The 27,782-nt window shown below is 35.5% G+C and overlaps 1 protein-coding gene across 8 annotated transcripts; it reads left to right on the forward strand.

The window, feature by feature from the left end:
* The first annotated feature begins 787 nt into the window (after positions 1–787).
* Positions 788–27,526, forward strand: Eip63F-1 (Ecdysone-induced protein 63F 1). 8 transcript variants are annotated; one of them, XM_028306986.1, is made up of 7 exons: positions 788–904; positions 6,826–6,858; positions 13,999–14,083; positions 20,684–20,827; positions 25,330–25,462; positions 26,491–26,639; positions 27,101–27,526. In XM_028306986.1, exons 1-7 carry the CDS (start codon positions 809–811, stop codon positions 27,121–27,123), a joined length of 663 nt encoding a protein of 220 aa, XP_028162787.1. In that variant the 5' UTR covers positions 788–808; the 3' UTR covers positions 27,124–27,526. The 8 variants fall into 8 exon arrangements, with proteins under 8 accessions (XP_028162787.1, XP_028162816.1, XP_028162824.1 ...); XM_028307032.1 differs by lacking the exon at positions 788–904 and adding an exon at positions 1,202–1,409 and having other exon boundaries at positions 13,996–14,083; XM_028307041.1 differs by lacking the exon at positions 788–904 and adding an exon at positions 1,202–1,409.
* Positions 27,527–27,782: the final 256 nt, after the last annotated feature.

Below are 27,782 nucleotides of genomic sequence, written 5' to 3' on the forward strand. Positions count from 1 at the left end.
AATTTACTTAATTAATTGATTGAGTTTTAGTACCCATAAAAACGATTTGTATGGTACTATGTGTAATGTAGAGTTGTCCACAATTCCACGTCGAATGAAGATAACTCAAAGGAAAATACTAAATAATTCAAAAATTTGCTGAGATATAGGGTACCTACTTAATTAAATTTTTAGTCGGTGGATTGTGGCTGTAAAGTTAAGTTCAGCTGGCAAGAGGAATAAAAATGGCAGCTGCATCTCAAGTTTATCATCGTCTCACATAAGCCACCAGTTTTATTAAGTACCTAGCTTTTCTTTTTGGTAAAGTGGACCTACTAAATTAGTTTATTTCCTCCTATATTAAATATGTTTTTTTGCGCATTTATATTAAATTGTTTCTATGTATTACACACTTACTTATCATAATATGACTGTCATTTACTTATTAAAACCAGAATCTAATGACACCTCTTATGTTAGCTCGCCAAACAGAGCGTTCCGCAGTCGGGTAAAAAGATAAAACTGATTAAGTCATTATTTAACCGCCATCGTGCATCATATCAATCAATCTATGTTAAGACAAAGTAGTACAAATTAGTCGTACTGAAAACGTTGGGTGCGCTTAAAAATAGTGTTTCTATAATTATTTAGTGTGTTATTGTTGTGGGTTGCATGCGTTGATGCCAGAACGTAGCGACAACAGACAGGTGGGAGCGGGCAGCGGGCAAGGAGCGAGTTTATGTAACGCGAGGGCGCGAGTCGTTGCGGCAAGCGGCAGTGCTCCCGACGCCGCACGGTGGGNGCCCGCCGCGAACCGCGCGCGCGCGCCATGGACCGCGCCGGCGGCTCCCCGCCGCCCAGCCCGCAGCCCGCGCACCACACCGGCTTCGGCGCCTTCTGCAGCGCCCTCTCCGACACCATCACGGTACGTACGCCCGCCGCCGCCGCCGCCGCCACAGCCGCCGCAGCCGCCCCCGCAAAATACCACTCATCCCAAAACCACATTTTGGCGCCGATTCACGCTGCACGCTCTCGATAAATCCTCAATTATCGATGATAAAACTCCACTGTCGTGTCGTCGCGCGGTCTATTTAGAGGAGCACGTGGCTCTCGAGGTCGTCGAGCGAGGCCTTCGGCCGTTAGTTAGCAGGAGGTAGGGAATCGGAATAAAAAGTCACGGAGAGAATAAAAAATATAAACAAGTTTATTATTAGAGTGCTCGTTGAGGCCGGGTCGCACGGTCGCGATTTGTCCGATGGGTGTGATATACCGAAATACCCGCGCATTAAACGTTTGCCCGACGCGCGACTTACCGGTGCAGCTTCGCACTCCCGCCGGCTCCGCACGCCGGCCACCACGAGTCCTCCGGCCCTTGCGACCCCGAGCCTTGGAACCGCAACCCTCGCCCTTCGCTACCAGCACCCTCATAGGTACCCACCATTATCTTTTACCTAACTCAATTCTCACAGTCAAACTCTGTTCAGAACTTGCTTGACTCTACAATTTCAAATTGTTAGTACCAAACTTTAGAGTTGTCACATACCATCACCATCATTATCACCAAATGTTTGGCATCCCATACGTTACATACAAGTTATTTCTGTATGCCTTGATATGCATTCCGCGTGCTCCTAGTAATTGACATGTTTACATCCGATAGATGATTAGGTAGGTAAGTAGGTAGGTACTCCTTTGGATTGAGTGAAAATTGGAAAAGTGATATGATTTTGGTGTATGTGAAGTGAATTAGTATTGTGCCATGATTGTGGATTATTTTGCAATAGGTAACAGGAGTTTCTGTTCAAATCTTAACCACGTTTTTCGAAAATAACGTTTTCCTTTCGCTGGTAACAGCACATTTGAATGGTAATTAGTAACATACAACAAACTTTAGTTACTTGAAAGTTTGAAATGTTAACTTTTCACGTAAACTGAATGAAAATTAAAAACGGTAAAAGTACATCAAAGATAGATTAACTTCATTATCAAAGCTATTTTTAAACTGTGAATCCAATTTCAATGCTTTTAATTGTGCTGTTAACTGCGGCTTTGTGTGAAGTGTGTTTTAAATAATATGTTTACTATTTTTAAAAATAAGGCTTATTTAACTTTAGTGCAAAAAATCACTGATTCATAAAAAGTGCGGTTATAGAAGTAATGTTTACTAGTGTAGACGAGCTTTAATATTACATTGAAAAGCAATTCCGAACTGCTTCATTGATACAATAACGAGAAACAGGTTTTTTAATTAAAACAGTTCTTAAAGTAAACAAAACAGAGTGCTGGCGATAGTTTCCTAATAGGAAAAAAATATCATTATTCCAGCTCTATTTGTCAGCTGTTTATTAAAAAAGTCTTTCTTTTTGTTTGTTTGTGTAACAAGTTTTGTCATTTTAATGTAGAGACACTTTAAACGGAATTGTTCTTAGGTGCTCATTAAAAGAGAAAATGCTTACACAAATTCATATGATCATTTTTCTACACTTATTCTTATTTCTCATTCACAAAATGAAGTCGTAAAATATCAACATTTATTTTGTAACAATGATAATTCGATAAGCGCCGGCTATGGTACATACATCGAAAACATTCGCACGGTTTGCCTCAACAGTTTACTAAACAGGGATGTTTAAAAGAGCGAAGTTCTTAGTTTGCGACTAATGCTTATACAACCAAGAGAGTTGCTGAATCTGCGCTAAACAGACTGCTATCTAATTAGGTTTTGTAGGTAAACCCTGAGCGCAGCGCTTAAGAGCAGACTCTACTACGAGTATTGTTTGTTTCACCACATTCTAGACAAGGACCAATTTGAACTCTATTATTGTTTTTGTAACTAACCCTATCTCTGATGTTTTGCCGGCATCACATGCCTACCTGTATCTCTATTGTAACACCACTATACATTTTAATGTGACATGCAATTAACAGTTTGAATTTAAATATGAATTTGTACTAGAAAATTGTTTTGTTTTATGTTAAAGAAATTCAAAAAATCTTAAGTATCCTAAATGCTTAAGTTCAATGTTATTTTTTATCAGCTATTTATTCTCTGTCCATGAATAAAATCCATACTAGAACCGTTGGAATGTGCAAAGCTTAAAAAAAAGCAACTTTCATTTCATTACTCATGGAATATTTCAATTAGTAATAATAAACTTCGTTACAATAGAGCAAAAAGCGAATTTCGTGCATTGTATTATGAGCTGCTTAAAGTTTGGAGACGAGTTCAAATTAGGTATTCCGGAGCGTCACGTAGCCTTAGTGGACCGGTAATTTCATTGCTAGTTAGTTCATTAGGGACTTACGGCTAGTGTCGTCTTTGTTTTTGTCGATAGGATAATGAGCCGGCACATTGCGCTCCGACATCTCACAAAAACTGCGGTGACTCACGCGATTAGACGCACTTATGAAAAATAACAAGTAGGTCGTAATAATGACATGTACCGAGAACTGAGCGCTTCCTACGCTTCGCAGTACTAAGAAGAGCATCTCATATGAAAAATGATGAAGATTGAAGATGAATGATTTAGAATAGATCTCATATTCTGTATGTAGAGTCGAAATTCCATTGAACCAAATCATTGCCCGAGTGCAAGGTTGGACCATTCCTAAGGGTTGACCGCATCGATCGCCGGCACGCGACGAGTGCCGCCTCCATTCTGAGGAAAAACAGAATAACAACCCAAGGAACCTTGCAATTTGTTTCAAATTCATAAGTTGTCAATTCCGATTAGAATCACGAACCCAAACATTGGATTATTCGAACAGGTGGGCCGGGAGATGTAACTTCGTTCTGCTTACAACACGAATTTCAAATAAGTTTCAGCTCGCTGCTACAAAATCTAACCAAGTAACCACATAAAAGTACTTTTGTTGTGATCATTTAAAAAATAATTGTAATACAAAGCATTAATCAAGTTTCATATTGTCAAGTCAACTGTTACAAAGGACACTACTAGTGCATCATCAAGCTTATGTGCCAAAATATTGGTCTAAACTAAATAAATATTTTTAATTTGATTTGAATAAACCAATAAGATTGACGGTAATTTCATAAGTTGAGGTCGCGTTATTTGCTTCACGCAATAAACGTTTTATCAATCACAACTTTTGCGTCGTCGTGTTATGACTCAAACAGAACTTTTTTATGGAACTAAATTCAGTCCAAATTACTCGACTAAAAAAACCCAAAAGTACGGTCGTAGTTAATAAGACCTAAAAAATACTTTTCAAGTTATTAAGGTTCTGAATTTGTCGGCTCATCAATTTGAGTGATTGTTTGACTTACCTACTAAACGACTGACAAATACCACGTTCATACATCGATCTATGATTGTTAGTCAGTGGGGCGATAGCCGCTGAAATGTGTAGGTTTGGCGCGTTGAATACAATCCAACGCGTGCCGGTACACACACAAAAAGAATTTAACGTATTTGTAAAACTGAACATGAGCAATGCCAGTACTGTTGTAGCTTGCACCGTCGTCAAGCAACAAAGTCACGGTAGCACACCCGGCTCGGTTCGTATTATAAATAGAAGATAGGGAACACAATCGTAAACGCACCAGTGCTTCTGCTATTTCTGATTGTAACCTGTCCTGGATCAAAAACACGGTCACGTTGCGAGAATCCCCGTTCTGGAGATGAACTCGCGGTGTCAGTGGGTTCGCATGGTTGGGGTGCTACGTGTCGGGTTACTTCGGTTACGACGCTACGTAAGTTTATACTGTTTACTTACCGTGATTATGTTAGGTAACGTTAAACCATACGTCAATAGTTTTTCTATCCAATTAACGCTAATGTGAGCATTTTAAAAACAATACTTTTCCATTACAGGAATTTATAATTTGAGTATCATTAAACGTACGAGCTGATGCCCAATAATTAACCGCAGCACATTTTACCGAATTTTATTGGTGGACGTTAATATACCTAGTGTTACATCAAAGGGCCGTTAAAGGCCGTTATGTAGAGCATTTAAAATATTTTACTTCACACTTCATATTGGAAAAAAGCCAATTTTCAAAACTGAACGTCTATCTGCTAACATTATTTTGGTTCGTAACGAAGTAGGTACATAATATTCATAAAAACCTATGATAGTTGTTACTGGCAAGGCTTTTAGTAGGGCTTATTAACTTTGTTGTTTACTTTATATGTATTACTTTGCACATTAAGTACTTTAGCTATGAATATTTATAGAAATAAATATCATACGAGAAAACTTAGAAAGATCACAAATTACGGGGATTCTCTTGTGTTCATACAATTACATACATAGCACCCTTTTCTATTTCTTTGCAATTAGATGAGCAAGCTAGAGAATCGATAAGTACTAGGTAGCAAAGTGACAGGGCTTTGATTAATGTTTCCTGTCTTGCACCAAAATTAGTCAGAGGTCAGTACAAGTGGAAAAGCCAGAATATTATAATACACTCACGCTAGTGTGAGTAGACTCAGCGATAATGCTGCCAAAAGCACGAAGACATATCAAAATTATGTTATACTATTACCTATTTAAGTTCAATAAAACAGTAGGTAATCTAGATTTATAAAAGCGAAAGGTCACCGATTGTCTGACTCACTCATCACGAAATCTCAGAAACTACAAGTGCTAGGAGTCTCACTCAAATTAATTTGAAAGAAAGAAAGAAAGAAAGATATTTTTTTTTCTTTCTTTCTTTCTTTAATTTTGCATGGGGTTCCTTTTAGAACGTTAGTGCTGGAACGAATTTTACGAAACTCAACCGCGGGGTAATTCAACGGGGTAAAACGGGATCCACGCGTACCTACGAAGTCACAGAGTCAAAACGATCACTTTTCCATGAAGCATGAAAGACACAGAACGCACAGAATACAGTGATATAAATCTGATACAGGATTTTTCAAACCTTAAACCAAGAACACTGCGAACTTCTTAATTATTAAAAAATGTTTGTTAGAACGTTTATTACTTAGGCTGGATTCTTGTAGCAGAAAATTGAATCGATTTTTGGTAAATCTTTTGACGAACCCCCTAGGGCTCTGTTACCCCAGTTTGAGTACCCTGATCCTGATTTTCATTTCTACCCATAGTTCACGCGCTACGACAAGCTTTACGTGTTCTTAAACGCGTAGGTACTAAGCAAGTGACTACGCCGTAGCACTTTCGTAGCAGAGCTACGAAGAGAAAGTTTAAGTTAACTTTTGATCTCAAGTAATAATTAATGTTCAATCAAACACCATTATTAAAACATGTCATTTCATTTATTAATTAAATGCTTGACGAGTTATTAATGAACTTGACACGTTAAATTATTGGATTTATAAGAAACTAGCTTTCCGCCCGCGGCTTCACCCGCGTTTAATTTTGTCTGTCACAGAAAAACTTTATCGCGCGCGTCCCTGTTTCAAAAACCGGGATAAGAACTATTCTATGTCCTTTCCCAGGACTCAAACTATCTCTATGCCTTTCATCAAAATCGGTTCAGTGGTTTAGGCGTGAAAGCAGGACAGACAGACAGACAGAGTTACTTTCGCATTTATAATATTAGTATAGATTCATTGTATAAAACATTGTTGAAAAATGTTTCAAATATTTGTTTTCCAGCATCAATGCTGGTGGGACTTGTTGAACCATGCAATGGCTTTTCCCAAAACTGATTTAAAGTTAGTTTAGAGAAAGTAAATGTTTGTTCCCAAGACAATCACTAAACTAATTATCAACATTTGTTTAGTATGCAAATGTTATCACAAATTATTTATGAAAGATAAGTTGGTATACCTATGTCATTGAACTAAAAAGATGTATATTATTTTGTAAATATGTTTGACTACTGCCTTCACACCATATTTTCTCATTTTCCAGGGAATGGCTACTACGTCGAGGAGTAGAAGAAAGGTGAGCAACTTCATCATATTTTAATAACTTAGTAAATACTAACTTTACTTCATCCATTAGCATACCACAAGCATACTTTAAGTATTAACTATTTGTAACTGTAGACGTAGTAATTTAGTAAACGTTAAGATAGATAACGACATGCTTTTGATGCGACTATTTCATAGATTTCATATAGCAATAGGAACCTGTGACTACAATACCTATTCACTAATTAAATTGACTATTTATTTCAAAGCAATTTAAAATCTTAACAGTAATAAATAGAAAACGAATTGGTTTTTAGGGTATTGGTTTAAATCAATCGTTCTTTAGAAGTTTGGGTCCATGTTTCCATATTATGTGTAGCCAATTCAAATCAGAGCTTTCAAACCAATAGCAATGATTTTTCGTAGTGTATGTAGATTCTAAAATCTGATAACAAAATCGTAATATGTAATTTGCTCGTACATAGCTCAAAGGGACAACAGTGCCCTACACAGGAGTCAAACGGCGAGCACGCCCGGAATCCTTCAAAGGCCGCGTTCGTTTGACAGCGCCGCGTAAACGGCGGACGTATGTGAACACTCGCAACTATGTAATTCGAAACATTCTGCATTCCGCGCGTTTTGTTGGTCACTCCGCTTAAAGGACAATGTTCGTTCTCCATACATTGTTCGCCGTTAGATCAACAGTGCCGAAATAATACTTTCTAGGTTCTAAATGACACAAATCTTTATGTAAGAACAATTATTCCTGGCGGACCAATTCTATAAACTTATTGATAGCAATATTGTTATCATAACCTCTTACTTACTAGTATTGTATTATATTATTTTATGCACATCGATTTGGGAGATGTTCTGTATTGTAGTTGTCGCAGCCAAATTGTATTATAATATTGGACGGGTTTTGGAAATAGCTCGGCGTTCCACTTTTATGATTTACTTACTTACATTTTGCACGTAAATAAATAACATGAATCCTATGTTTACTTTCCACTCTTGACATTTAACACGTGACTTACCAAACTAACTATCTCCATGGTTACCGTCTTAGTCTATGCATGACTAGGGATTGAACAACTTTTAATTGAATATTATTAACAATTCTCGATAATTATTATCGATTGAAAAATATTCGGTATTTGAATCGAAAGATATATTCAATTTTATCAATATCAAAATATTCAATTTTAATAATAAAATAAATATTATTTACTACCACCTATGAAATGTTCTAAAAATTGCCTGGAGCGCTCCCCCAATCCTGGGTTTTCCCTTTCCAAGCTGAGAGGATATCATTTTGGTTCTATCGATACATTATAAAGGTACTTAATATTTGAAATGTATTACCAATTATTGTTATAAGCATTTTGAGCGAATAAAACTTTCAATTTCTAGTAGTAGGTATACTAGTTTAATGAAAAAAATGATTCGATTTGAGTACTGAAAACAAAATATGGATGGTAATACTTATGTGGATACTTATATGGTGGAATAGTTCTACTGGTATATATCATAGTTTATGATATGAGAAAAGGTAGATTTTTAGACTAATATTTAAATAGAATACTTAATTTCGTATCAAAGTACCTACATCCACTGTCCATTTGGGTTATCAACGTAATAGAATGTCACACAGAATTGCAGTGTCGGGCTCGGGCTTTGCACGGGTTTATAAATTCAATTACACTATCCTCCTCAATTTGCCTATTCATTGCTGAAAATTGAAATGCTAACATTTGTTTGTGATATTTGCAACTGTAACACAGAGAGACTTGATGGTAAACAAAGGTAGGAGTTAGTTTAAAATGTACGAGTACAAAAGAAGGGTTAAACAGTAATAAGATTTAACTAAGTACCTCTCAGTACCCACTCGAAGCTATTTAACTTTAGCTAAGTTGAAAAACAGTTTCCCAAGATTGTCAAAAAAACTGTTTTGTATACGGAACACGAGTATTGCGGACAATAACCGAATACAGTCACAAAAACGACCTTGTTCTGGTCATTTGAGCAATTTATTGTGTAACTACAATTTAGAATCAGATCTAATCTTAACTTTAAGCCTTTCAGTACCCGAAAGTTATTAGGACCACATGAATGAACGGAAATCAGGTAGACACGTGTAACAGTTGATAAAAATCAACTTTTTATCGATTATCGTGTACTTACAAAAGATAAATTATGTAGAGTTTAATCTACATACTACAAACTTGAAGATCAACATCCTGGAAAATTTTGTAGTAGGAGGAGTAGCGCAGATTGTTCAAAAATACAACCACAGACCAAAACAAAGAAAATAAAGAGTTCTTTTTAGACACTGACATGAGACATTTTTAGAAGTAAGTGTAAAGTAAGTAGGTAGAGTCAAACTAAAATTGAAAGAAAAATTCCAAAAGTTTCCTATGTTTGCATATTCAGCAATCGAGAAATACGTGTATGGAAAGTTGAAACAATATTAGCAGAGCTGTGGCCGCAATTTATTGTAATTACTCCAGATTGATCTATAATCGCCGCCGAGAAATTATAATGTTCAAAAATTACCCGGGTAAGAGCACCTTTATGCTTCGAGGTAATAATACTGGCAGGGTAAGTTTAATGTAAATGCATTTCAGTTTCATTATGCACTTAATAAAGCAACTTGTATAAATGAGTCCGATAACTACTCACGAGGAATAAACACTGAAATAAAATTATGTAAGCGATTAAACTGAAGTCTCATGTAGCGGACAGAAAACCAATAACGCTTGTAGATGCCAGTTTTAGAATGCCTCTAACGGCGGTTTGTTTTGCGTTGGGAGTGTTTGTTTAACAATTAAGTCGGCTGATTTAGGGGGTGTCTTTGAAGATGGCTGTGTACACGGTCTTTATGCCGGCGATATATCACGCTACGGTTTATTTACCTTGCGTTCGGGATGTCATATTTTTTCACAAAGCAAGAGCGACCACGCGCGCTTGACGGCGTGCCAAGCGTCGCACATGCTATTTCTACGCGAACTTCACACGGTCACATAGTCACACCGCCATCATTACATGTTTGGTCGCATTTGGAACGTTTATCTGACTCGGGTGACTAATTTGCGATGTCGTCTTTGTAATGATTTTGTTCCGACAAATTGCGGCATTCTATATGATTGTAAATATTGTAATAGTTAGCTCTACATTGCAACAAAAATGTAGTCTGGTGTGCTGTCTGCTGTGAAATCGGCAACAGAATCTACAAAATATACTATCTGTATTTCAATATCCTTTCTTACATTAATTGAAATTACCTATCTATCTTCAATTGACAAGATAACCTTACTAGGTAATCATGGTAACTCTCGTGAACTGTGATTATTTCCGATTTGAGTAGTTGTTTTTAAGCAAATCTAGCCACTTGCCTATAGAGTTAAAGTTTTATGTCGTTAAACTATAACGTTATGAAATCATCCAACCTTGAATCATTGGTTGGTTAGTCAACGAATTCCGATGCGTTAGAGGATTTGGCATCGGGCCCTTTATTGCCACTCTAAAATTGCAAAACAGATTATTTGATATAATTAGGTATCTAATCTAAACCACATGCTTTCTCAGACTTTGATATAGGTAGGGGTAACGTGTTAGTATTTAAGTGCCAAAAAGTAACAATATAATCGTATCGATGTACAGACGACAACATATAAAGCTAAACATACCTTACATAAACACCATATTATTATACCTACAAAAGATCGATCGTTGGAGAACTACGAGTAATTCTTCATACCGTCCGGCTTGATAAATAAATAAATAAAATATCGTCTCGTCAATATCACGTAGCTATTAATTTATTATATACAGTGTGAGTCACGTTAAAGTGTACATATGAAAATAGATGAAACTAGACCTATTTTTACCGACAAAAAAGAGGTCAAAAATTTTTTGAGATTTTTTTTAAATTTTTTATAGAATTTTTTTTCTTCCAATTACTTATTGTAAAGAAAACGTAATAACTTTTAAACTAAGCGGTATATCCTGATAAAATAAAAACAGTAATAATGCTAAATAGCAGGCAATACTAAAAAAATACATAAAATACACAAAAAAGGCCAACAAATAATAAAAAATGATAATTTTGGAAAAAAATCTGCTTAAAAATTCGTGTTTTTTTGGTTATTTGGTAAATTTCTCCAAAAAATGCCCCTATAACTGGTGGTTTTTATTACTTTGTATTATTCTCTATCGTATTACCTTCGTAAAACCAANCCCTGTATTTCATATTATTCGACATAAAACATTTTCCTCGGAACAATCGTCACGTGTGCAACAATTTTCCAGCCGGAATTCCACGAAATAACGTGGATCTGTATTGATCATTCTGCCAATTATTTTTGCAAGGTCAACATAGATCTCCTCTATCAAAACATACCTAGTGTTATATTTTATTAGGTATATCGGGAATATTCGTGTTGTTCAGTTGTCAAGAAATAAAATGAGCTAATTATTTACGAGTAATTCTTACACAAAATGTAAGAATATTTTCGTACAAAGAATGTAGGTAGGTTTTCTTACAGTGACTGTGATTGACTATGATGTATGACTGGTCGATACAAAAAGCTTCATCAAGCATAATATTGTTACACTGAAAAACATTTTTAACATTGCATATTTTACGGTTTGTAACTAAGTAACTAAGACGTGCCTATTAGAGCATCTAGATAATTCTAAGATTTTAATGTAAAAAATATGCAAAAAGAGTTAGTAGATGATAGCTTTTTCAGTGAAAATTGTATTCTGACTTTGATTTAATAAGTTACTTTACTATGCCCTTTATCAGTCCTAGAAGACGTAGGTTAAGTATTTGACATTTCGATGACCGTCGCCTGTCACACGTGACCAAAATGGTCCCGTGGAGTCTAGGCCTAGGTCTAGGCAAATATTAGTTTCACACGTAAAGAGTGCCTAAACTGCCTCATCAGATTAACTAAAACCTGAAACTTTCCATGAGCAACCTAGCAATTAATAGATTAATCATGAAAGCTCGATTCAATTAATTGGAATTCAATTATTATAGACAATGACATAACTTAGTAGGTACTTAAGGTAAGTGTCAATACATTTTATAGCAGCTGAATAGAGATACACAAAAGGTGGACTTAATACTCTAAGAATTCTTCGCCAGTCAACTTGTCATGCAGAAAGCTCTAAGTGCAGTGCAGGTTTAAACATAAAATTTTTCAGAACTATTTTATTGTTCTTAACTTTTTTCACTAAATATTTGTTTTTGTCGGTAACGTTTTATTTTATACCTAACTTAAGACAAACCAACAAGACAAATTATTTTAACGAGGCTCATTTCTACCACAACTGGGAATAATTAGACGCTGTTAAAGTGCAACCAACCCAAAACGCAACCGTCTGAAATTTCTCTACCTAAACTTTTTACTACTATGCAAATCGGATAATAATAGCTGTTGTAAAGTTTTTGCATAAGGAATGTTAATAATATCGTAACGTAAAGTTATGCATTTTGCCTATTATGCAATTTTGTATTAACATAGGTAGGTAAAAAAGTATTCCATAAATCACTATCGATCAGCGTTGCCAGTTTTTTTTTTCGCCAAGTCGGGACTTTGGTACTTTTTGAGTGAAAATAGCGGGATTCTTCCGTCAAAAGCGGGACATAGTAAAAAAACGTATATAATCAAAGGTTTTCAAATATTTATCTTTTTATTTGACTTAAAATTACGTTTACGTGACAATAGATAGCAAAAGTAGCCATAGAAAATGTATTTTAACAAAAAAATAATATTTTAAATCAGTATGGCTAGCACGAAAATCTTTCGAGTTCAAATCGCCATCAAAAGATTTAGTACGAAAACTACAACAGCACCGTTGTGGACGTGTCGTAAAGTGAACTTAGTGTAAGAAATGGTTGCACGAAACTTATTTTGAGAATCAAAATTGTCACGTTATCGTTTAATTTGAAGGTTGAGTATCGAATTTTATCGGATACGCAAACGATTCGAAGACGAAAGTTGTTCATGCTAGAGGTACAGATTTACTCTATCATTAAATTCGTATTTAGAATAAAAAAAGAAAAAATATCGAAATTAAAAAAGTTGGTCACTCTCTAAGGGCATCTGGTACAGAACAATTCAACCTGTCCTGTGCAGATGTCCTTGGTTTGTTGGCACGGGTATGGGCAGGGATGATATTGTCTTGGCTCTTAGACTTCGTTCCGGACATATACCCTTAAACAGTTTTGGATTTCTTATGAAAAAAACACCATCGCCTATGTGTGACGAATGTAACGTCATAGAGGACGCGCATCACATCATGATGGAGTGTGTCAGGAACGAGCCTGAGAGAGTACAATTCTTTCATGAAATTAACTATGTAAATGAGATTGGTATTTGTAATAGTATTCTAGCTAACCCGCTTTCCGATAATGCATTAAAACTGTACTCTCTTGTAAAAATAGCGATAAGACGACGTCATAATGTAAGTTAGATTATAGTGTTGATCATGTGTGAGTTCTATGAGGGTGCCATCTTCTTTCAGAAGAAACCCTCCCTAAAATTTAGAATAAAAAAAAAAAAAAAAAAAAAAATTAAATAGTTGTATTATTTACAATAATATGGCGTTTCAAACAATAGTCTGGTGAAGTGAGTGTTTCTCTCCGAAAAGCGGGACCGAGCCTGTCCCGCGCGGGACATTTAAATTTGATTAAAAAATCGGGACGCCTAGCAACGCTGCTATCGATCGACTTTGTTTTGTGAATTTGTTTTTGCGAAGGACTGAAAATGCGAATATTTCAAAACATCGAGACTATTATCCCGCGATGTTAAATAAATAAGTTTGTTAGGTGGAACTACTATAAACTAACTAATTAATTAACTGCAAAAGTTAAAACTCCTGTTTTCGACTTGAAACAGTTTTTATACAGTTTTCGAACTGTATTACTTGTTATTGAATACTTTTAGATAAGTGCGCTTTATTGATCAGACAATAGTCCGATAAAACTCATGACAAGATGATAAGGTTGGCGAATTGATATAAAATCAGTATCAATATTTTCTATAATATTAGTTGACTATGTTTTGTTGCCGCCATTGCCGTATTGCGCGGAGTTGACGATTACAGTGTTGGAAAAATAGAGTGCATGTCGGATAACAGTGGTGCTTTGTTGCAGCAGGAGGATGAGAAGAAAAGCAAGAAGAAGCAGTCGCCAGTGGACGAGCGGCCCACGGTGCCCGCCCCCAGTGAGGCAATGCTCAACAGTAAGTAAATATTTACAAAAATAAATCACAATTTTCATCAAAACGTTTAGCTGCCAGTGGATATTTACAGCTTCACATTTTTAACCTCTGAATCCAATAATTGTCGAAGGCTAGGATCTCTTTTAAATTTTCGAGTTTATGACTTTTATTTGAATAAAAGTGATATAAAAATGTATGGCACGAGCCACGCTCAGCCAATTATCTCTAGCGTCTTCACTGATAAATTTTCGCGAGGAAGTAGGTACTCGTAAATAAAGTTGAAATTATCAAATAATTTATACTTAAACGCCCACACTGTATTACAGTTATCGCGTAAATACTCGTAACTGTGCGTATTGAATGACCGATAGTGTGAAAACGGTCTGCCTACGCAGTAATTTACACCTGAAAGTGGGCGTGAGTCGCGCCGTAGGACGGCATTGTTTGCTCATGAAAACTTTGATGCCATTGTCATTTCTATGAACACATTAATGCGATCGCAATAGCTAAAGGGCGAAAGCATAAAGGTGTCGAATAACGACCGTGTAACATTTCAGTAAGATTGACAAGAAACGTGGCGTATAATGGATGAAAGTAAACACTCAATTGCTCTTATATCTACCTAGTTACTCGTACCTAACAATAAAGATTTTCTTTTATTTTGGAAAACATGCACTTTATACACATCCACAATTATTTAATTCTATGTGGACCTTTAGAAATAAGTGCAAACTAATTACGAGTATAAAAAGTAAAAGTTAGTAGAGATACTTAGATATTTACGTGATTAATAAAATATTTTTTTGTATATAGTATACAGGGTGTTAGGTAAATGGGTAGGTATATGAGCCGACACTAACCCATGTTAACATGGGCATATAAATGGTATGGTGAAGTCAGAAATTGATATCTTCATTTTAATTATTTTAATTTTCATACAAATCAGATTTTATAAAATTTATTTTGTATGAAAATTTAAAAAATTAAAATGATGATATCAAAAGACAATGCCGGAAATTGGCGTCTTTTTTTTTTCGCGCGGCCATCGACCAAACTTTGTTTTTTGATTACAAAATAGTGTAATAAACCAAACTTACTATGACATGTATACCTCTAAACTCAGTCTAAACTGAGTTACGAGCATTAGAAGTTTGATGATTTTCATACTAGATTTGCTTTTTGCGCGCAGTTTTGTAAGAAATTGCAACAAAATAGTGAGATTGTATGTGTAAACAAACAATATCATCCATTAAAGGCTCCAGACATAAGTATGGAGCAGAATCAGCGCAATAAAAAAATAGCGCAATATTTTGTTGCAATTTCTTACAAAACTTGCGCACAAAAAGCAAATCTAGTATGAAAATAATCAAAGTCAAAGTCAAAGTCAAAATTTCTTTATTTGTTTGGACTAAGAAATAGTTCTTACAAATCAAACTTCTAATGCTCGTAACTCAGTTCAGACTGAGTTTAGAGGTATACATGCCATAGTAAGTTTGGTTTATTACACTATTTTGTAATAAAAAAACAAAGGTAGGTCGATGGCCGCGCGAAAAAAAAAAGACGCCACTTTCCATACAAAATCTGGCATTGCCATTTATATGTCCAAGTTAACATGGGCTAGTGTCGGCTCATATACCCATTTACCTAACACCCTGTATAGAGCATAAAAAGTAAAAGTTAGTAGAGATACTTAGATTAGAGATACTTAGATTAAAGTTAGTAGAGATACGTGATTAATAAAATAATTTTTTGTATATAGTATAGTTTTTAAGTTTGTAAATTACCTGTACTTTAATTTGTTGTTCTGAATAAAATATTAAAATGTAAAGCCACTAACTGGCGAACAAAAAAAATAAAATAATACAGTTCTCAGTGTAATCTTATTACCTATTTTTATATCAGTATTATGTCCATTCTTTCAGTAATAGCCAAATATGGTTTATTTAACCAAGTAATCGTATGTTTTTCGTAATCACATCAATTACTCTATCAATGAATGTTGTGTTAGTTCTGTTACCACAAAAAACAAGTTATTTCATCCCAATATTCGTTAATAAATAAAGCAGTCTATAGGTAGGTATACCTACACTACAACTATCCAATTGATACTTAATTAAGACTACAAGTCTCATTGTTGTGACTTATGATGAGAAAACACTATAATTGTTATCTGTTTGTTGACATTGTTAACAAGTTTATTAGACACACGATCTCGTACTTATTAGCTGATATTATTATTATCGTGATAAGGCGTATCACATCTAACGGTGTCATTAACTAAAGCACACACTACGTAAGTATGTAAACAATCTTCGAACCACGACGGAAATTAATTTATTTTCCAAGTTCTAACCAAGATACAGGGCCATTCAGTCTTTTGTTAAATTAATAAGAATGAAATTACGTCTTACATAACTTTACTGACTCGGAAAATACTAATTAGAGAGATAATAAATTACAACGAGTAGGTAAATGGAATCTGAAATTAATTTGGTCAGGATTGGGAGTCGACAATAATACTTTATTGAAAGAAACAGAAAATCTATTGACACAAAAAATACAATGAACAAAGATAATAAAAACTTTACATAACAAGTTGTCCAGTTGTAATCTAACTGAAAAATAACCATTATCTACTTTACAGATATTTTTTGTAAAATAGGTCAACCTTGTCTCAACGATAAAATAAAATCAGCGGGGATATCCCCAGCTGAATTTAGATAACTGAATTCTCTAATTGCACGCTGTACCTATATTTATTTATCGTCTTTTGTCTTTTGTAAAAAACAAATGAAGTTCTAATATTTAGAATCCTTGGTGCCGCCGCCAAATCAAGTAATTAATAGGGAAACTAATGTATGTACTTGGCACCACTGCACTGCAAGGCGAGCGGTAATGGCCGTGGACGATGTCACAGCTCTGTGAACTTCATATCACATAGTAAAATATGATACACGATAATAACATTAAAGACAGACACAAACATTCCCCACTCTTCGCATCATTATCGCAAAATTTATTTAAAGTGGCCATACATTGGGTACCATTTTGTAAGGTAGAATAATTTTCAGGATTTTATTTGCATTTTCAGGACTTTTCCCCTGTGTTTCACCTATCTTAAATAAATATATATTTTTGTAGGTATTGTTCTCACCATCACAAATATTCCAGTTGTATTTTTATTTTAAAATAAGCAGGAGAGCCGCGGGTAAGGACTAGTTAATAAAATTCGGTATAATTAGTCAGACAAGGTGTTAATTAAATGTTAAATAAACACCTACATTTATAATTTACCTTACATACGAGTACATGACCCATTATTTGGTAAATCTTTACCGCATATTATGCACATACAGGCTGCTTACTTTAAATATGAGGTTGAATAAAAGACGGGACTTCCTTTTACCTACTTGTGTTTCAGAGTTCCTTTCCACTAACTGGATTAATTTGTGCACCATGCTTATTTAAAAAATAAAGCTTTATTCATGTATTCATACAAAGATGGAATGTGTTTACAAAAAATCAAAATAACTAAATTCGGAAATTAAATAAAGATTACTTAATCTTGCTTTCCAAGTCTCGATGAAATTGAAGTGGAGAAAATGCATTACTATAAGTAAAAACAAAAGGTTGAAAAGTATAGCCATAACAATAATGCAGCTTTATGATTAGGTAGGTATTTTAATAACTTACGCATACGGAACCATTTAAATATTATAAAATACTTATTACATCCAGAACTAAAGTAAAGATGTTATTTTAACACACAAATACTAAAAATATCGAAACTGTGTGCATATTTAAATTAGTTAACAATAGTCCAAATATACTGTAAAGTCTCATATTTTATGCAAAAATAACACTGTTTATTCGTAGTCGGGGGAATTCCTTAGTCATCTTGTAACAACGTTGTACTAAATAAATCATGTTGTGTTGGACAGGTGTGAATGTGGTATTTATTACAGAATTTAAAACCGACACGTACAAGTTCTAAAACGCTTTGAAATGTTAATAGTTGTTGGATCGTTTGGCACCGTTTAGCAGAGGAATTAAACCAAGGAAATAGGAAGAGTCCATTCGCAAAAATCCAGATTCCAGGAAAAAGTTCGCAAATAATTCGACGATATAACGTGAAACGCGTACATCTGTGAATGAATTTATAAAACGTAGAGTTGTTGAATTTGAAGCGTTATTGTGAAGTAGGTACATTTTTTGTTACTTTTTTTAAATTCGTCCCATTTAGATAATAATTTCTTTTGATAGGCACCTTCGTCAATTCTATGGCATAATATTGGAACTGGAGTAGACAGTAGGTGCGAGACATAATAATTATAGTGGTAAATATTTGTATACTGGGGTTCTCAATTCAATAACTGCAATATAGAAAACTGTATGGACTAGCAAATTAAATGTTTCTACCCGTTCAAAGAGATTTATCACCACCATCGTGGTGTAAGTAGTCTGACACCAGAGATAATGTAGCATAAAAGACTCTACATTTATTTTCATACGCAATAAAGTGGTACTGATATTATTGCCTTACCACTTTTATCTTTGAAAATAAGACAACATTTATGAAATTTCCCAAATAGATTAGATTGAAAACTCATTAACAGCAGAAGCGTGGGGGATGTAAGACAAATGTTCGTTTTATAAAACGACACCTCTTTCTTCTGAACCTAAGTTCAAGAATGGATTTAAGCTAATTGATCTGTACTTGAATTTGAGACCAGTTTCAAGCGTCGTTTCAGTGACAGTCTTGGAAATATTATTTTCCTGCAACAGATAAGGCCGTATCGAAAATTTATTAACAACGGAGATGTAAAGCCGAGAGCACGATAAGAAAGGCATGATGATGCACGTAATCTTTTGTCAATATTGCCGTGCTCGCGCTTATATGGTGCCGAACCGCTGACGAGCAGGCATTTTCACTAAATCACCTGTCGTAGATACGGCGCTGATAAGTTTAAAATGAGACGTTGTTTTCAAGTTTAGTGAAATTATCGCAGCGTCAGAGAAATGGCTAATGTGAAGAACAATGATTTCTGTGAGTAATCTTAGGCGTAGCAAATAGACAAGGATTGTTTTGAAAGTTTATTTACATTGTGGCATATTGAAAATGATGATTCATTACTTTACCAACCTACATTTTCTTCACGCAGGTAGGTATGCATTAACACGTTGAGTGCGAAACCAGGTCTATAGACCTTGTGTACGTCTCGCTTACCGTGCGGCTAAGAAAATTATAGACTTCCTTGTCGTACGAAAGGCATAACTTCAATTGGGTCCGGTGTAGAAAAGTGATGAATATATATCTGTGATGTATTCTTAAAATAGAATCCAATGATGTACCTACCTTAATACCAGGTTTTTAGACCTGGTACCGCACGGAAGTAATAAAATGTCTTCACAATGCGAAACCAGGTCGAAGCACCTTGTACCCTGCGCACCTAGTACCGCACCCCACGCTAGCTTCGTGCAGCCAGTGTTGCCTCGCATTCGTAAGAAACGCACATGTCGACATGGCGTCAAGAGAAACAAACAAAATCAAAACTGCAAATTGATTATAATTTAATTTTCTACACGATTTATTGCTAATTTAAATAATATTTTTCGTGACAAACATTTGAAATTGTAACTAAATGTTATTAAATAATATGTTTTCTTTAAATATAGCTTATTTATGTATTTATGCACGTATGTCTTATTTGTAAAATATTTAGACTAAATTATTAAAACATCTTTGTTTGTTACTTTGTTTAAACTATCGATATTTGTATTTCACATCCCTAGAATACCCACCAGACTTCCCTACTTCAGTGCGGCACAGGGTGCATTAGCCTTGTATTTTGAATATAGCTATAATTTTTATACTAAACAAGTTATTCACGAACGCCTTCAGGTGTATGTCAATAAATGCATTATTATTAATATTCAAAGAAAAAAAACACAATATCTATTAACATGAAGTCAAAAATAAAATTAATATATCTTAAATATTACAAGGTCTTTAAGCCTTGTGCCGCCACAATGTAAGTTTTAATACCAGGTTTACTGACCTTGTACCGAAGGAATGGAAAGTATTAGAAAGTTACTGCCGCAGCAAAGGTGTTAATATTAGAGCATGTAATATGCCTTAGTGGTGCGGTAAAGTATTATGATTGTTTGGTAACATCCAAAAGGAATAAGGTATGAAAATATTTTACCATTTATAAGTAAAAATAACTATAGCAAAAAATAAACCCTACAAATTATAGTGCCTCTTAAAGTCTTTATCCGCTTGATGAATAAATTATACAAATTTGATTATCCTGATAGAAACCCCCTAAGTACTCATTCATCTTGAATGTTGAATAGAGGAGGCTCATCCAGTCCAGCAGTGGACTGTAACGGGCTGTTGATAATGAAGCACCTGAATGTGGGAGTTTCCCATTCCCAGTTTTGATTCCAGATAGGGTTGATTTGAAAATATGCCTAGATCTTTTCTTACGCAGTACTTTTTTATTGTCTTTGTTTTACTTCTGAGTTCTCGCGTGATGAGTGAGTCTTGTAGTTCGAAACAATCACAATAAAGTATGCTATGTTTGGCATTTATTAAATTATTTGTACATTTGTTTCCAGACCTCCGAACAGCATTCGGTCTGCTGGACCGCGACAGCGACGGTCACGTGACGCCAGCTGAGCTGCAGTTCATGCTGCGGAACCTCGGCATCGAGGTCAGCGACGACCTCATATCGGAACTCATCAAGGATGCCAGTAAAACTGGTAAGTAGAAGAAACTCGTTGATCTTCTTTTCACTTTATATTGTCTTCTTCTTCTTATTTTTTAAGGCCAGTTCTGGAATATTCATCATCATCATCAGCTTCCACTGCTGAACAAAGGCCTCCCCCAATGATTTCCATAATGACCCGTTAGTAGCGAACTGTATCCAGCGCCTTACTGCTACCTTTATGAGGTTGTCTGTCCACCTTATGGGTGGAGGTCCTACGCTGCGCTTTCCACTGGGATATTATAACCCAGTCTACTCCCCAATGAATTCCGCCAAAGTGACGTTAATATCTACACTAAAAAAACCAAAACAAAGGAATCATATCACCAATCAATTAATCAACAAGCCAATCTGAAAATTATTGAGGCTTATGTTCAGCAGTAGACGTCCTGTGGCTGAGTGGCTGAAATGATGATGATGATGATGATGATCACCAAGTGGATAAAAACAATCGTGTCTGTCTGTAGCAAATGTTAGCAAAAATGTGTTGAAATTAACGTTTCATTTATAATGATGAATATCTTATCAAAATATTTTTAGCATCTTGAAATGATTAGTAGGTATTCATTTTCTTTAAAATTTATTGCATTGATTTAATTAGTTGGCACGCGAAGCGGTTATTAGTGATACCTACCTAATATATTATATACTTTTACAGATTAGAGTATTGACAGTCAAGAATTACAAAACAGACATTGTTAATCTGCAGTGTCTTTATTAAATAAATTAATAAAATAACATGCGGCTAGCTTCATTTGGACAAGGTTCAAATTATAACAAATCATTAATTAAGGGCCGATTTTTCAATCGTCGGATAACTTTTAACCGAAGAATAAAATTGTCATTTTGACATGTTTCTCATACTGAAACTGCCAATGTGTCAAATTTATTCTTTAGTTAAAAGTTATCCGACGATTGAAAAATCAGCCCTAAAGGGAATAAAGTTTGTATCTGTAAATAGAATTGCATACGGCCGGAGATAATCTGTGGTAAACTCGACGGAAGTTCAAGGGATAAGGTGAAGGTCACAGGAATAGTTGAAGCTGAATGTCACCGCTGCCGTGGAATTCCTTCAAGCGGGTCAATCGTGTAGCCAGCCATCGTACAACATGCAATACCCCGGTCAAAATAGCATTATAAAAATAAATTGTGTCCTTACTGCAGGAATAAGTTTTGCCACTCATTCTTTGCTTTGATTTGAATTCTTGCCAAAAATGAGCACGTGTTTTTGTTATTGAAAATCACGACGCGATCTTCTATAGAGGAAAGTTTTGCCTCTGTCAGTAGGAACAGATGATACAGCAGGCCAGTGAGTCGTCAACCCGCTAAAATTATCTTGTTTACGTTTACTTAAGCCGTATCCGTATTGTTGTTGGCACGGAGGAGTAATGGCGCAATGTTAGACTTTCAAAGATTTTATAGACAGGTGATACGCGATTGTTTAAAATTATCTCTCCTAGTATTCGATATTAAGTTTGGCCTTTGAAGCCATTATATTCAGTTATATAGGCCACCACTCGTGGAATTGGAACACAAACAGCAATTGCTACGAGTGTTTGTCACAATTTTAATTTAGTGTGAAAACTTTTAAACTTGCTAGTGCTGATTCATGCGAGAGGTATTATTAACTAATTATACAAACTTATTTCATTTAGCAATTTTACTTTTAAGTGATGTAATACTGCGGTCCTATTGGTATATACAGGGTGGAAACGATAAGACGTGATCTCATTCGATTATTTCTTAACTATACAAGATATCGAAAAACAGGTTACTGATCCTGAAAGTGCTTCACGAGCTCTAACCAACGGTACCAATATTAGGTTACAGAATTAACTGGATCTATCCGAAAATTTAATGTTTTCAGCCTCCATACTACATGTATGCCAGCCAAACAATAATAGAAGTATATTTTTTTTTTATTAAATAATAAACACTTAAAATGAACTCGTAAATTGCAATCTTATTTAAAATTATTCTTGGAAAACATTGATTTTAGGCTTTACTTGCTATAATATTAACAAGACATGAGTGCCATGACTGTGGCTGTACTAAATGTATGGAAGCTGGAAACATTGAATTTTCGAATGGATCCAGTTTATTTTGTAACCTATTATTGGTACCGTTGGATAGAGCTCGTGAAGCACTTTCAGGATCAGTAACCAGTTTTTGAATATGTTGTATAGTTTTTAATATTATGTGGTTTTACTAAATGTATGGAAGCTGGAAAAATTTAATTTTCGGATAGATCCAGTTTATTCTGTAACCTATTATTGGTACCGTTTAAAAGAGCTTGTGAAGCACTTTCAGAATCAGTAATCAGTTTTTCGATATCTTGTATAGTTTAGAAATAATCGAGTGAGATCACTTAACGTTTCCACCCTGTATTTTGTCAAATCCTTAATTTCAATGCAATAAAAATAGCTAAAACATGCTCCATGCGTGAATAGAACTATTTTTTACCCGACTGCGCGACGCAAAGGAGTGGTAATGTGTTTATTATACAGTTGAAAGTCACAGGCTAGACTTTCAGCTGTATGAAAACTTATGTATTTGACCTATGAAATATGTTATCGCATTCCGAATCCGTTTTAACTGTATTTATTTATAACTTTTAAAAAGCACAAAAACTAAATATCACGTTACTTGAATGTTAAAACATAAGTTAACGTTAATCAGTCGATCGGACGGTTAATTTATACATGCTGAATTACAGTGGGGTTATTGTAAAATGGCGTGCGGCGTAGGGCGGGCGGGCGGCGTAGGGCGCGCGCGCTTCCGGCGACCTCGGCCGTGCAAGGTTACGATTATAGTGCCAGCACCAAACAACATATTGCTTACATTTTCGTACGTCTTCGAAGTAATCATTGATTTAGTGTTAATTATTGGGATTAATTTATATTTGCCTTGTGACAGTTTTGAAAGTTCCTACTAATCTCTAAAGATTACCGGATTACCTACACTAACTTTTAAAAACATAAATAAAGTATCCTCATTTTAATGTTACCTTTAATTTAACTAAGACTACCGAAAAAAACTTACTTTATTTATGTAGGTATTTGTTTCATGAATGAATATTCCCTTACGACGATAATCAAACAAAATTATGAAGTTACAGTTACAGCTATTAATCGTTATGAACTTCAATTAACAATCTTAGATTGATATTATTAAGAAGTAAAGTTAGTGTGTTTGTTTATAACAAGAACTGGTATCTATTCTTTGGACCACTGAACGGATTTTCACTAGCAAGTGACATTTTATTCATGGGCGATTTTTTGGCGAAATGTCGACACCGTAATTACATTACGCTGTAGGGCTGTGATGACTTTCAACTTTGACAATGGGTATGATAAGAAGGTGGTGGTGGTGGCTGTCAACTCCTATCTACCATCGCTGCTAATCGGCGATCTGATCCGAGCTCTAGGCACGTAATGAGGTTAGCACCAGTGTTGCATAACTATCGATAGGTGACTGCGAAAGGAGGTCGATAGTTCTATCGATAAAATAAAAAAATATAGTTTCTTAATATTAACAGTAAATAACACAGCAGTGACAGTAATCTATTTAGTTATCAAAAACATTGAATTTTCCCAATGGATTTTAATTTTAAATTAATTTCTAATTTGAATTTTATGTTGAGGTGATTGCATGTTGATGTAATGATTTTTGACCAATTGTTTTTACTTTAGGTAGGTACTGACTTACTTTTATGTGCGATGGGCATCGCTGTGCGACAGGGTGGCACTGCTCAGTTTACTTTCTCTTCCATTGTATGTTTTATGTCACCTCTGTCTTATTTGCTTTTTTTTATTTACATCTTTTGTCTTTTGTAATGTCCATGGCAATAAATGTTTCTTTCTTTCTAAAGCAATCGATAGCGATCAATCTTACTTATTATTAAGAACTGTCGTTAATTTTGGGTAAACGTGCCCATAAGTAATTAATGCGGTTAATAAATAGAAGTAAACCTACAACATTGTCTTAATAAACTTAGTAAATAACGCTTCACGAGTAAATATTGATAATCGCCGGTATAATTAACTGAAAGCTAACCGTAAGCGAGCGAGGGTTGACGTCATGACTTTAATGACCCCAACCATTGCGTTAATTAAGATTTAACGACGGAGCCCTTTCGGTGATTGTCGCATTAAATTTTGTTACACATTACTTATAATACTTTTGTTGATCGCAGCGGCAATAATGTTACCGGCAGACGCACAAAATGAAGAAATAAAAGTCATTTTGCAGACAAACGATACCAAACCAACCGCGTTTGTTTTCCTTCGATTCGTTTTTCTACATTTCTATGGCTGCGAAGCACGCGATGAAGACGTACTACTATAGTGAGTTGGAACTTTTTGCTCCATAAAAGAAATGAGGTTGAATAGAAGCTTCGTTTCTGAAGAATTGCATTCTTCGAAAATATTCGTGAACTTTCCTGAGCGATGTTTATCAGAAAAATAATTTTTTAAGTTACTTTTTTTGTTGTTTCAGGTAATGGTCTAATAGACGAGAATGATTTCATGCAATGGGTGACGAAGATACAAGCGATACAAGGCATGGACGTCACCACGAGTGGGGGGGACTCCGAGGAGGAGATTACTCGGGACTTACTTGCAGCGTTTAAGTAAGAATATTTTTTATTTACTGCAAACCTTTAGTGAAAAAATATTTTACCTAAACTACCCATTGAATTGACTAATATAGCTACTGTGAAAAAACCTGAACTCTATCTTGGAGCTCAATTTTTGAGAGCCAAGTCCTTACGGTTTCGTAGCGTCGTAGCAGCGTAGAAGTTGTAGCTTTTAGCTCTTTGATATTCTGAGATATACCATTTGACTCTTTTCTCTTATCGTGGTGATGGTGCCAGCAGGAAAAGTAGCATTAGAGTAGCTGCCTTATGTGCTGCTGCTTTATGTTTTTGTCTATAATTAAGTGTCTAAGAGTAAGGACCTGATTTATTGCAAATTACATTGAAAAAACCTAAACTATTATGGAGTTTTATTTTGAAGCTAAATTTCAGAGCTACTACGGTCTCGTAGCGTCGTAGCACCGTAGAAGTTGTAGAGTTCGTAGCATTTTTTGAAAGAAGTTTCTCTAGTTTTTACTTAGAGGACTCTTTTCTCTTTCCATGTTGATACGTGATGTCCGCAGGTCGCAAAGGGTTTCTGCCTTATTTCGTAATTGTCGCGCTAACAGCAAGTGCAGGGGATTCACATGAAAAAAAACTGATTTCCGTCCCCTTCTGGCTCAGAAGCTGAGAATGCCGAATGCCTATGTCCTCATCTCTTTATTATTGGCATTAAACAGTTCGTTCGTTCGTTCGTTTCAGCCAAATGACGCCCATTACTGGACAAAGGCCTCCCCCAAGGTTTTCCACAATGAACGGTCCTGCGCTGCCCGCATCCAGGTTCTTCCCGCGACCTTTACCAGATCGTCGGTCCACCTAGTAGGAGGCCTGCCCACGCTACGTCTTCCAGCCTGTGGTCGCCAATCGAGAACTTTTCTGCCCCAACGGCCATCGTCTCTACGAGCTATGTGCCCCGCCCACTGCCACTTGATTTTAGCAATTCTACGAGCTATGTCGGTCACTTTGGTTCTCCTGCGGAACTCTTCATTTCTGGTTCATTAAACAGTCCCATTTCCAAATTGCAGAGTGTTCGACCGGGACGACAACGGGTACATAACGCGGGACGAGCTCCGGTCCGCGCTAGAGATGATCGGCGAGCCGGTCACCGACGCGCAGCTCAACCAAGTGCTCGCGCTCGGCGACATCGACCACGACGGCCGGATCGATTACGAAGGTAAGTCGGGAAATGCATTTTTTTAAATAGGGCATTTGCCACCACCAATCGATTGACGTACTTTTTAAAACTGTCGAAACGAGACTCTCCCATAGATTTTGTATGGCAATACTAGCAAGACCAGAATGAAAATTGCCTTTTAAAAAAAGTTCTTGTGCTTTAGAATTATTGGGGAGTGGTCAGAGAGACTCGGTTTAGTTTATTTTTCTGACAGTAGGTTCAATCAGATTGTCAGGGTCAATCATTGAAGAAACAGGCCCTTCTCGTAAGAAGCTCTTTTACTCGTCCCGGACAATAATCCTGCTATAGACTGTTAAGGGCAGGGATAATAATGTGGGCAAGTAGGTATTCTCTGATTGAGAGGTAAAGATTATCTGTATTTTTAGGACTTCGCAATATATTTTTTTAACCCCTTGTTGACTGACGTTTACATAGCTGATCAATCTATTTTGATTTTTCAGAATTTGTGAAAATGTTGCTGTAACCTCACCGAGCAAGACCTCACTAGAATTAATGCTGTATTTAAAGACATTTTCACGCCGTCAAGTGCTCCTGATGGCTGATCCTCCGTGAAGAGATGGTCATTGTGGTCGATCAGGCGGCGGTATGTTTCTAGGGAACTCTTCCATTTAATTTTAGACTTTATGTACAAGATCGATATGGTCGAAGATCTTGATTTATATTTTTGAGAAACAAACGTTTGCTAAATTATTTAAGACACTAAAGTGTTCTTTTTTGACATAATGTTTTAAATGAAAGTTTACCTTGGTATTTTTTTAAAAGCAGTTTTTAAATACAAAAACTACACCAATATTATATTATATCCATACACTTGTACAATGGAAGAGATTATTAATTACTTATTTATTATACTATCTGTATAATTATGTACAGTCACGGAATGAAAAGGTTCGTCAGTTTTCAAATTGATTCCTTCAACGAATCGCGAGCACATATTACCTTTTGAAACTATGTTACAGAATAATCTCGAGTTAGAGAAAATAATCTTTAACTGTTCGTCAGTAAAGTTCAAAATTATTCAGATCAAAGTTGTTTGACGATTTATCTTGTCAAGAAGATTATTATGATTGATAAACTAAAACCTTCTTGTTGGTTCAACCTGCCATTATTATTTCTATTAAA

Source organism: Ostrinia furnacalis, unplaced genomic scaffold, assembly GCF_004193835.3.
Source record: "Ostrinia furnacalis isolate ACB-3 unplaced genomic scaffold, ASM419383v2 OfSCF0194, whole genome shotgun sequence".
NCBI lineage: Eukaryota > Metazoa > Arthropoda > Insecta > Lepidoptera > Crambidae > Ostrinia > Ostrinia furnacalis.

Excerpts from the sequence above, each read along its gene's own strand:
- Eip63F-1 (XM_028306986.1), top strand. The coding sequence starts at position 809 with ATGGACCGCGCCGGCGGCTCCCCGCCGCCCAGCCCGCAGCCCGCGCAC. Across the intron at positions 6,859-13,998 it reads CGTCGAGGAGTAGAAGAAAG|GAGGATGAGAAGAAAAGCAA; the intron begins GTGAGCAACTTC and ends TTGTTGCAGCAG. Across the intron at positions 20,828-25,329 it reads CAAGGATGCCAGTAAAACTG|GTAATGGTCTAATAGACGAG; the intron begins GTAAGTAGAAGA and ends TTGTTGTTTCAG.